Below are 12,605 nucleotides of genomic sequence, written 5' to 3'. Positions count from 1 at the left end.
ACAGACAGAATATTCTGTAGGCTACACTGCAGTGTTTTTTATGTGTTTCCTTAAGCAATTGCTAAATGTACAGTACTCGTCCTCATTTCGACCAGGGCTTCAGTCTCTATATATATATATATGGGGGACAAGGGGAGAGCAACGGACTTGAACTCATGCTTCCTTCATGCCTGAGTGCCCAAGTTGCTCCTTTACACCTGACAGGGGGGAGTTTCCCCGGTTGGACATAGCGCGTGGAAGGAGCGCGTTATTCCAACCAGTTCCTTTCCCCTCCATCAGGCGCCCCGGCTGGCCAGGGGGGAGGCAGTTTTAGAGACCAGGATTACGGCATGTTTTTTTGTGAGGGTATACCTACCCTAGGCGGGGACACGGGGAGAACATGCAAACTCCACACCGAAACTAAGGCAGTAATTGTTTCATTCCAGGCACCATCTTTGCGTATGGGCAGACTGGCACGGGGAAGACCTTCACCATGGAGGGTATGCGGGCAGTGCCAGAGCTCCGAGGGATAATCCCCAACTCCTTTGCTCATGTCTTTGGTCACATTGCCAAGGCTGAGGGTGACACTCGGTAAGAGCAACCAACCACGCAAACGACTGTGCCAATGATTTGTTTTTATAATCTGTCAATCCTTTTCTTTGTTATTATAAGTTAACCAGTATGATTAATCTAAGGCTCTAGAGTCTACTCTAGAACATAAAAAAAGGTGAAATAAGGTAAGGTAAGTACAACATTATGTTAAATACTCGGTGGACACAAGTTATCATCACAAATGGACACCTTGAAATAAATTAAATATGCTGTGCACTAAACCGATTTATTTGATAACTAACATATTATTTAATTAATTCTGAGTTGGACGGACCAATCCATTGTATTACTGGTGTCAGTGGTCACCCCTTACGCAAACCCTGTTCCATGTATTGACTGTACTCCATCTCATCTGATGAGTAGCATGACATGCCACTCTTAGCACCATCAGGCAGCAGAAATATGTCACGCACAGAATCTAGTCATGACCGGTTATGCTGCTCACAGTTCAACCTTTTAACCACTTAACCAATTTTATATAACATTTGTTTATGTTCAAAGATGTCTGTGTTCCACATTTAATGACACGCGGCAATAACGGGGGCGCCAGATTGAAAGTTCTCCACTGTTATCTACCCCTTCTCTCTCTCTCTCTCTCTCTCTCTCTCTCTCTCTCTCTCTCTCTCGCTGTCTCATTGCCACAGGTTTCTGGTTCGTGTATCATATTTGGAGATCTACAATGAGGAAGTTCGTGATTTGCTGGGGAAGGACCAAATGCAGAGGCTGGAGGTCAGAGGGCGGATGCAACACTCCAAGCATTGCTATTTGAGTCACATGTGTTTTATTTTTATTTTTTTATAACTTTATTTATAAGATTTTCAATTTTTGTAGACAAACAACCCCACACATACCCCACCCTCCCCGGTTCCATCACAAAGCAAAACAACAACAACACAAAAAAAAAACTAAAACTAAAAAACAACAACAAAATAAAATAAACAGGTATTAAAGGATATAAATAATAAATGAAGTAAATACAATAAAATATAATTTGCCTTTTACTAGATTAAGGGGCTACACAGTGAACCAAATTACATGTAGGAAAAACACTTAGGACACATCATCAAAGGACGGTGAGTCGGAGGACAGTGAAAGGGTGAATTCAAGGAAAGGGGACCAAGCCTTTACAAAAACATGTGTTTTTTTACGTGGGAGTTTGTTGTGGTGGCGGACCGGCGGGCTCGACAAGCGCCGCAAGTTTTGTGTAGGAGTTTTGTTGTGTTGTGTGTGACTGACCGGTGGCCCCAATTTTATGTGTCGTATAGGTGAAAGAGAGACCCGACGTTGGCGTGTACATCAAAGACCTGTCGGGTTATGTCGTCAACAACGCCGATGACATGGACCGGATCATGACACTGGGGCACAAGAACCGTAAGCAACTCAAGTCTGCACTCAACAGACCACAGAATAGTAATCCATTGTTCAAGAAGTTTAATTGAACGTAAATGTAATCATCCTTATAATAATTCAGCGAATCTCTGAATGAATGAATGAATGTCACTGACAGCGCTTTATCTCATCATTGGCTGCACCAATCACTCCCACTTTTCACACAGGCATGGACCATAATTATATGGAGGTCTTAACGGAGCCCTTTTTTCGATTTGACACATTAATGATTTATAATGAATTTATTAGTGGATTAAAAAATGCAAAAATGGGTATTGTACTGTCAATATGACATGAATATGAATGCAAAGTAGCGGTCCATGTGTGGACAGGCTACCTGTCGCCGCTGTGCATGGTGAGATGTGTGCAAACCGTGTAGTTTATCAGGAGAAGAATACCAAAGGATGCAACATTTATTAGTGAATTAAAAACGCACCGGGCGCAGTACCCCCCCACGGCCACAAGAGGGGGCCAAATATCTCACAACGGGTAAGGGCTAGTTTGTATAAATATCCACTTTTGTAGACCGCGGAATGAACCAAAAGGACCCATTTTCCTCCACGTGCACATTCTGATTCCATGGGTATAGTTTGACGCGCTCTGAGTCTCTGTGCCATGGACTTTGCACTTTCCGCTCAATTCTCACTGAATTGTTGTTGGCAAGGCTCAACTTTTGTGGGATTCATCTGATCCCAGGTCAGTTTAAATCTGATCCCCCACGTCGGTGTAAATCATCGTAGAACTGTGCAATGCTTTTTCTCTAGCGATCAACGCTGAGCACAGGGGTCCTCTCGGAACAAACAAACAGACCCCGAGGGCCAAGATAATAGAACGGGAAGGGAACCGATTTTGATCGTTTCATATAATCGAAGATTGTTTATTTTTGTATTAAACTGTCGTACCCCTATATTATGTATGAGTGTGATGACCTTTCAGAGCCAGTGTGTGGTTAACCCATTCTGACCGGGAACCCATTTTGGTGTTTGGCATCATGTTATGCTTTAGCTATTGAAAAATAGCAGACCTACAAGCTCGTAGCGCGCCACTCGGTGGCGCGCTACGAGCTTGTAGGTCTGCTATTTTTGAAAAATCGAAGAACGACTGACATTTTTTTAGAATCTGATCTCAGGTCAGAATGGTGTTAATCAGACCGGTGTGTGTCCGAGTGGAAACCTCGTATATGAATCTGATCTCAGGTCAGAATGGGTTAAATGTTTCCGCTGTCTTAATGTTTCAGGGTCGGTCGGTGCCACCAACATGAACGAGCACAGTTCCCGCTCGCACGCCATCTTCACCATCACCATCGAGTGCAGCGAGAAAGGCGTGGACGGAAACCAACACGTTCGCATGGGCAAGCTACATCTGGTCGACCTCGCGGTGAGTTGTTGTGTAACCCCACTGTTCGAGTGTTTTCTATAGGAACAGTGTTGGTCGTGAAGATGCTCAGGCAGGTGAACACATCGTCGGGGAAAACTCGGGTCACCCCCGACCCCTTTACTAAAAAAAAACAAAAGCGAAATATCTTTGTTCATCTATTATAGGCTCAGAACACTCAGACACGTATAAGCTTATAGATCAGCTGTTTTTGTCAAATATTTGCTCCACAATGACTATATATGTATGCTAAGATTGATGAACTATTGGGGAAACATTTCCCCCCCTCCCTTCTTTTCGAGTGATTCAACCACTCCTATAGACAGCTACAGTATGTGTGTCCCTCCCTGTGTCCCTCATGTGTCCGAGCACGACAATAGCATTTGTTCACCACCAAGTGTCACTGTTGCACAGCCTAAAGCAGAGACACACACACACACACACACACACACACACACAGGCCAGGGAGGAGGGCTTTGTACAGTAGAGCACAGCACGGCACGGCACAAGTGCAGTACAGCACCACTCACTCACTCACTTCAGACGCGTCTGACTTTTAATTTCCTGAAAAGTCACAGTAGGTTTCCACCCCGACGACATACAGCGACGATGATAAGCATCAGGTGTGTGGTGTGTGGTCTGGTCACACATAGACGCAGAGAAACCGTCACGTTATCAGGGCTGTTCCATCTCACCCCCCACCCCCACCCCCTCCCCCTCCCCCAGGGTTCCGAGAGGCAGGGGAAAACGGGCGCCACGGGCCAGCGTCTGAAGGAGGCCACCAAGATCAACCTGTCCCTGTCCACCCTGGGGAACGTCATCTCCGCCCTGGTGGACGGCAAGAGCACCCACGTGCCCTACAGGAACTCCAAGCTCACCCGCCTGCTGCAGGACTCGCTGGGGGGGAACTCCAAGACCATGATGGTACACACACACACACACACACACACACACACAGCTGATTGATTGATTGATTGATTTGTCCATTTTATTTGGTGACGTACAGAGCACAAAATAACTTTCCGACATACAGTTTGACCTGAGATCAGATTAAAAAAATATGTCTTCTACATCCTGACGGTTTTCTGACAAAGCTATGTTTCTATGGTCAGTCGTTCTTCGGTTTTTCAAAAATGGCAGACCTACAAGCTCGTAAGAGCTTGTAGATCTTCTATTTTTCAATGGCTAAAGCATAACTTAATGCTAACACCAAAAGGGGTTCCCGCCCAAAAAATGGGTTAATTGTATAATAGTATCATCACCCGAGGATGAAAACACAAAAGAAAAAAGCCCAAAGAGGGCACAATTCCATTGTGGTCCATCAACAATTCATCAAGTCTTTTATGGAAATGACAAAATAGCACCATAACCTTTTGTATTGAAAACAAAAGGGTTAAAAAAAATGTCCACCACTTACTTATCCTGCATTGTCTTTTTCGATTTAAACTGCTTAATTTTTTTTTTCTTTTGAAAATATTTCAAGATTTCTTTTCTCCTATTAAATGGCATTGATTTTTAAATGTTTACGAAACGTTTTGAAACAAAGTAAGGACTCCATGGAAGTTAACTTAAACCCCACACACACACACCGTCTGCGAACGCCGCGTGTCAAAACAGCCGCCTCCGTTATTTTCAATGAACCTATCCCACACCTGGCGGCGCCACTGTTCTATTTTTGCCGCGCGGCAACGCCTGTGCCGCGTCGCCGCGCACCCGGTGTGTGTGTGTGTGTGTGTGTGTGTGTGTGTGTGTGTGTGTGTGTTGGGCTTTACTTCTAATTAACCCTCTAGCACCCAGAGTTTTTTCACCTAAACGTCATCAGTGATGTTCATTGCAATGCCATTTCAATGCCATTGGTCATGATATTTGCATATAAACACCCCCCACAGAGGCTGAAATTCACACAAATAAAAAAATGTCTGGACTCTGTGCGATTTTGAATTTTTTTTAACCTAAGACTTTTGACCTTTACCCTAATTAAAAATATGTTTTTTTGTGATTATTAGAATGTCTAGAACATGTTTTATTCATTATTGTGAAAGATATCCCCCAAATGTAAATTATTAATTTATTATATTATTATATAATTATTATAAAATTTTCATCAAACTTTATTTTTTTTATTTTTTTTAACATTTTTTTTTGCGTCAGTCCTAGTAGTACAAAGTAGTAGTACGGTTGAAATCAATTTTTTGCAAGTAGAAATGAATGCGGGTGTTAGAGGGTTTTAACGAGTACGAGTCCCCTCCCCTCTGTGCAGTGTGCAAACATCGGGCCAGCAGACTACAACTACGACGAGACCATCAGCACGCTTCGCTACGCCAACCGCGCCAAGAACATCAAGAACAAAGCCCGGATCAACGAGGACCCCAAGGACGCCCTGCTCCGACAGTTCCAGAAGGAGATCGAGGAGCTGAAGAAGAAGCTACAGGAAGGTACACAGTTCTCGTTTTGATATATTGATACGTATTGATATATAAAAAAAAAAAAAAAAAAATCACGTACAGTTTACAAACCTTTACAAAAGACATACTTTAACAAACTGACAAGGCAGACAAAACACAAAAAAAACAGGGTTCCTCCAGTTCATCTACGCCATCATCCACACCATACCATAGGAAGCAAAAGAAAAAGAAAAAAATCACACCCGTGTGAACTGAGTGGTGCAACTCCCCCTCCCCCAAACCCCCCCCCCCCCCCCCCTTCTCTCTCTCATTAGCAGGCAACAGTTCAGCACTCTCCCTCTCTCTCTGTTTCTGGCACAACAGCGCCCCTACTGGTACTACTAGTCATACTGGTGCTCATGAACCGACACATAGGTGAATGAACCAACACATATATGGTGAACACGGACATTGCTGTTCCTTGCAGTGGTTGCAACCACTCGACAAGCAAAAAGGAAAGCAAACCCAAGACCGCCACAGTATTGCACATGCCTCGAGCCCATTCACATTGTAGACATAGAGTTTTTTTCCCATTTCCCCCCCCCCCTCCTATCCTTGGTCTGTTCAATCAATGGGGCATTGGGGCCTTTTAGAAGGATCCGTTAAATGTCAGCAGGAAAATAATCAATCAATCAATCAAAAAAGGCCACCTGAAAGGAAGCGCCGTTGCCTCTATGCATTGCACAGAGTCCAATTCTACATCCACCATAGCTCCCATAGTGAATCTGTCGATACACTGATGAACGCATGATTACAGTATTTACCACCCCCACTAAGGAAATGTACAACATTTTGTACAGAATACAGATGTGTGTGTATACTGTAGATAGTGGCGTGGACCATCTAGGAACTGGAAGGTTTCGGATTTCGGATTCCTGGCTTTACTTCAAAGATTCTGTGAACAAGTGACTGAACCCCGGCCTAAATGCTCCCGATGAGTGCGCGTGTGAAATGCAGAGCATTCACACACACACACACACACACACACACACACACACACACACACACACACACACAGAAGTAATGCGGTTCTCTCATAGGTGAGGAGATCTCGGGCTCTGAAGCCAGTGGATCAGAGGAGATGGACGAAGGAGACGACGAAGGTGGCGTGGAAGGAGAAGGACGCAGGAGAAGAAGAGGTGAGGAGGACACACATTTTTCTCACAGGAACAGCTGTTCGTCAGAAAGGAGGGAGGGAGGGAGGGATGGATGGGGGCAGATACACGTTTAACCACATGATCTCCCTTTTATGGCCGTGTAGTACCCCAGTCAAAAACTCCTATAGGATTCTGATAGAAAAATTCTACTAAAAATCCTATTGTTTTCTTTTTTTCCTCATAGGATTATTGTCAGAATAGGATATATTTTTATAGGATTATTTCTTAACTCAACCCTGGTTTAACCCATTCTGACCTGAGATCAGATTCATACGAGGTTTCCACTGGACACACACTGGTCTGATTAACCCATTCTGACCTGAGATCAGATTCTAAAAGTGTCAGTCGTTCTTCGATTTTTCAAAAATAGCAGACCTACAAGCTCGTAGCGCGCCGCTCGTAGCGCGCCACTCGGTAGCGCGCCGCTCGTAGCGCGCCACTCGGTGGCGCGCCACTCGGTGGCGCGCCACTCGGTGGCGCGCTATGAGCTTGTAGATCTGCTATTTTTCAATAGCTAAAGCATAACATGATGCTAACACCAAATGGGTTCCCGGTCAGAATGGGTTAAGGACTCCTTTAGCGTCTTTTTAATGAGATTCCGCATGTTTGAATATATTCTTTCGTTTTTTAGCTCAAATCTGTGCTTCTGGGGGTGTGTCCCTGGAATGACATTTTCAGATAGGGGTCGGCGGCCAATTACACATAACTTTTGGGGTTCTTGACATGAAAATATTAACACCCTCCGCGCCATTGCCTTAGATTAATGTCAATTCATTAATAAAACGCTTGCCGCCATTGCCGTAGCCCTTCGGCAATTGTTGTTTTATAGTGCATTTGATCGATCGAGCCATAATGCTACTTACGTTAGCCGGTTAGCTAGCTGTGTTGTTAGCACAGCATTGGATCGTTCATCTTAGTTCGTCGTCGCCATAAGAATCCATTCTATCCGTTTCTTTCAATCGCCTGTATCTCCTATTCCTTGTCCCAGATGGCATTTTTGGTCAAAACAGCGTTTCTTTGACGGCACGAGCCGACGTTGTGGAGGTCTATAGTGTACCCGGCATGATGTGATCACGTAAACAAAGGTTGTCATGGCAACATAAAGCTGGCAGAGATGAGCTCACTTCCGGTTGAGGCAAAATGTGGCTTTTCAAAATAAGAGCTCAAATTAAAAAAATGCTGGCGTGAATTAGGACCTAATTTATCAATAAATGGCGGCAGTCTAAGTGTTAAGAACCACTGATATAACCACTGATATAGAAACATGAGGTTTTTCAGAAGAAAATACATTAAAAAAATATATATATATTCAGGCCTAAATGGGATAATACTATATATCTAAAGAGCGGATGGGGAGCGACAGGCCCCGCCCGCCCCCCCGTTTTTCACTTCAATGGAAGTCTGGGGACTTGGTTGAGACTTCCGCGTGGCGTTTCAGAGTATGGGGTCAGACTCTCATTGGCTTAGGCGGCGTTTCAGAGTATGGTGTCAGACTCGGGCCAGCCAATCAGGACTAGGTGGTCGCGCAAAGGGACTAGGTTGCGCAAAGGTCCTCATAGCCAACATAGGCTGTGCTGCGACCCAAGAAAATGTGCCTAGAAAAAGATTTTCGTTCCCACGTCTTTGGCACTACTATTTCAATGCATTTTTGCATAGACAATAGCCGTCTGGACTTTGGGTTAAAAGTTCTCCGCATAATATCCTGCAGTATTTTGTCACAAGCCAGATATGTACTGTGTATGTAAGTGTATAACTAAAAAACGAAAATCGTATGCTACACAAAATCATAAATACATATACCAAACATCTGAAACAAGTATTGGTGCCATAGTTTACTCATATGTGAATTTAGATCCTGAAATGTAGCAAATTTGTTTAAAAAAAACGCTTCACCTTAAGTAATTGGCACCCAGCACAATGAAGCATACACATAGGAAATTTAGCCAAAAGCTTATGTTTCATAGATAAAAAAATGTCTCAACCTACTGTGTAATGAAAGGCATTAAAGAAAATCAGCTCACCTTGGCCCAACATGACTGATAATCTATCAAAATGTTACCACGCCCCCTAAATTGGAATAATGCTACAAATGAATGCACTACAAATGAATGCACTAAAAATCAGAATTATTACATTTATTAAAATACCACAATGACATTTGTCATGTGTACCCCCCCCCCACACCACACACACACACACACACACACACACACACACACACACACACACACACACACACACACACACACACACACACACGCACAAACAATGTATATGTGTATACACAGTATCTGCAAAACTAAAATACAAAATTGGCTGTGCAAGTAAGGTCCAAACATTTTGCATAAATGCATTGCATTTAAATGGATTGTAGGCATAGTGGCATCACTACATTTACATTGTAAATCCTCTATTGGCACTGTACATGCTTCAGCATAATATGTGTACTTCACAAAAAAAACACATGCCAGTTCTGTTTGGCAGCAGACACAGTGTTCAACCGGTATATGTCTCTGCCTGCAATGGAACACTTTCATCGTGAAACAAGTTCTGTGGCCCTTGTCTTTTGAGACTGTTGGTAGTGTTGTACATGATGCTATATAATGTGTGCCCCAGTGTCTCCTCCCCCCAAAACAAATCAATGTTACCCCACACCAGTATTGTTGGTACCTTCCTATAGAATCCATTAGATAAGTTGTGGTTGAGCTAGGCTAGTGTCTCTAGACTGTGTTGCAAGAAGCACAATGTCCTAATCTATTCAGTAGTGAACTGACGACTTGGTTCACCTGGGGCGGGTACCGGGCTAAAGTCGGCTCTTCGGTGCTACTGAAAATTTCTGACGAGCCGAAATCATTTCGGCACTACAGCGCCGAAACAGCGGTAAAATAGGAGTATGAATCGGCCCTTACTGTTGCCGTCCAGACAAATTAAGCCACTGTTTGACTCGTTTCCCACCTTGTCTCAGTAAAATCCTGGACGACGTCCTTCTGTACTAATAAAACATGCATATATAGCATCGTTTGAATTCGTCTTTAAGCACTTTTTGTCTTTGTTTTAGTTTATTTTGCTCTTCCTTGCAGCTCGATGTAGTAGGTCGCCATTGCTGCTGTTATTATGGGGAGTGGGAATGAAGCTGCGACCCGATTGGTCCATGTGACCAAAACCACACCACCTAAAGGCCTAAAGAAGCAAAGATTTGAGTTTAAAACATTCGCTCTGAAAGAATATATATTCAAAGATTTCCACTACATTTTCATGATTTTTCAAAAATAGCACTCGGTGGCGCGCTATGAGCTTGTAGGTCTTCTGTTTTTCAATAGCTAAATTATAACATAATGTTTAAAACACCAAAAGGGGATCCCGCCCAAAATGGGTTAAAGCAAAGAAGGCTTTGTATTCTGCATCCCGGTCAAAGGAGCACTTCACCCCACAAAGACTTTCTTTCTATCAATAATCAACTCATGAATGATGCCTTGAATTCATGGGGAATTGTAATTTTCCTTTCAAGTCTCCACAGTCGTTGCTGTTCTTCCCCCAGTGAAGGGTGGTGTTGTGACTCTAAAGATTAAACTGATATGATCTCTAATGAGCTAATTAGAGCCCACCCCTATCTTGTTATGACTCAGCAACCTTTACTCCAGATAATTATCACTAACACGTCTGAAGCGGAGTTTATTGGAAGACGCACCGCAGCCCATGGTCAGGAGTTCCCCTGCTACCCATAATCCTTTGATTCCTAGCGCCATGGAAAGTCAATAGGAAAATATGTACACCAACATGGTGTTATTTATTTGACGATAGTGTCTTAATTAATAATTGTGAATCGTGGTTCATCTCTGGATCAGTAAAGGTCAAACCATTCAACCTATGTATGTAAGTTATTGTACATTTATAATTGCTGGAGCGTTTGTTCCATACTTATCTTCGAGGAGGCGCTAGACCCTCCTGCGCTCAGCTTTGTGTGTTTGTGTGTACCCCATAACGAGGATGTGATTGGCTGAGCCATGTACGTATTGAGGATAAATGTTGAGGACAGAGGACTCCAATTGTGATTGGCCACTGATGGCAGTGAGGGCACCGATTTGTGATTGGCCCGGAATGTGATGATATAGGATGACGTATTTCACCAGAGGCACAGCATCAACTCTCCATTGCATGACGTTCTCGGGTGTCGCGCCGGGCCTTCTAATCTCGCCGCGTATGATGTCGTGTGTTGTCTGTCTGTGTTGTCAGTCTGTTGTAAAGGTGCGAGTCAGGCCTTAGCCTTTTCACGTGTCCCCTCATGCCCCTCCTGTCTTGTTGCTCTACCTGTCTGTGAGTCTTTATTTTTTACTTAATTACCATCTGCCTTTTTTTTTCTCCCCATGATCATTTTGGTATAGACAGTAAGACTTTCCAGGTCATTCTGTAATGTGTTACACCTTGTCTCTCTCTTTCTCTCTCTTTCTGTCTTTCTCTGGGTACAAAATGCTGCCTGTCTTGACTTGCCATACTCTCTTTATTCCAGAAGAAAGAGGTTGGTGCTCCTGACTGTAATGTACTGTAGAGTAGACATGACAATTCTACACTTCTCCTACCCAACCCCTTAAAGACCAACTGAAATGACAGTGCACACTATTAAAGCATAGGCATGATTTGGCAAATAAAAAATCCGGTTATTTTTTTTCTCCTCCACAAATCCATTCTTAATTTCGAAAACGAAAACATAATGTGTGATTACATCGGCAGGTCAGGTACTAATTCCAATCAATGAAATTATGACTGCCACCTGTCAATCCCATAGTGTAGCTCAATGGCCAATCCCTCTTCCTACACGGAGCTGATGCTGACACTAGGGCATTATAACTAGTTTACTAGTCGACTAGTAAATCCACTAGTCGACTTTGTAGGTACTAGTTTTTTTTTAAGAAAAAAAACATAATTAGGTAGTTCAACAACTAGTCGACTAGGCAACTAGTCAACTAGTAAAAATGACTAGAAGTGAATGCCCTAGCTGACACTAGAGGGCGGTGGCACTTAAAATCTCAACAAAGATTGTGACAAATGTTCTCGTTTTGAATTTAAACGGTACAATAGAATTTGTTTCTGATAACATTTGAGGTGAAATAGGTGGGGCGGTAATGGACGTGATTCAGCACTGTGTACAACACAGGTGCGCAGAGTTTAGAACCCCATAGTTTGAGTGCACAAATGTACGCCGTGTATGGAGGTTGGAAACCTGAGCTCAAACACTACCAAGCATTGCTGTGATTGGCTGAGACACAACCCAGCCCCCACCACCACTGCTCTTATGTTATGTCGTGACATCGTCATAAAAAGCCATTTCAGCTGGTCTTTTAACCACTTGTTTACCTATTCCGTGGTGGACATTTGGTGAAAATGGACAATCTCAAAAAGCTCACAACAATGTCATGCGTGACACATTGTGAACTTATAGATTGGGCTATTTTGGTGAAGATATTTAACTATAGAGTGAAAACAGGATGGACATGGGGGACTCTGGTCAAGTATACAGCTTGTAAGAGGTTAATCTAACTCTGCCTAATTGATGCTTCGTTGCATGATGGCGGTCGCTTGCCAAAAACACCATCATGCAAATGAGGTTAGAGTCTACAGAGGCCAACAGACAGGCCTCTTCTAATCATTGTTT

General features: G+C 43.3%; 1 protein-coding gene across 1 annotated transcript in view; it reads left to right on the top strand.

The window, feature by feature from the left end:
- Nucleotides 1-12,605, top strand: part of LOC308322029 (kinesin-like protein KIF3A) — a 33,971-nt gene that overhangs the window by 4,378 nt on the left and 16,988 nt on the right. Inside the window, exons 3-9 of the mRNA XM_080773210.1 lie at nt 426-570; nt 1,236-1,320; nt 1,857-1,962; nt 3,218-3,357; nt 4,081-4,278; nt 5,615-5,789; nt 6,839-6,937. Coding sequence (XP_080629336.1) covers nt 426-570; nt 1,236-1,320; nt 1,857-1,962; nt 3,218-3,357; nt 4,081-4,278; nt 5,615-5,789; nt 6,839-6,937 — 948 coding nt within the window. The remainder of the gene's footprint in view (nt 1-425; nt 571-1,235; nt 1,321-1,856; nt 1,963-3,217; nt 3,358-4,080; nt 4,279-5,614; nt 5,790-6,838; nt 6,938-12,605) is intronic.

The sequence above is a fragment of the Protomyctophum bolini genome (assembly GCF_963924005.1).
Source record: "Protomyctophum bolini genome assembly, chromosome: 10".
Taxonomy (NCBI): domain Eukaryota; kingdom Metazoa; phylum Chordata; class Actinopteri; order Myctophiformes; family Myctophidae; genus Protomyctophum; species Protomyctophum bolini.
This window is presented reverse-complemented; position numbering and strand designations above follow the sequence as displayed.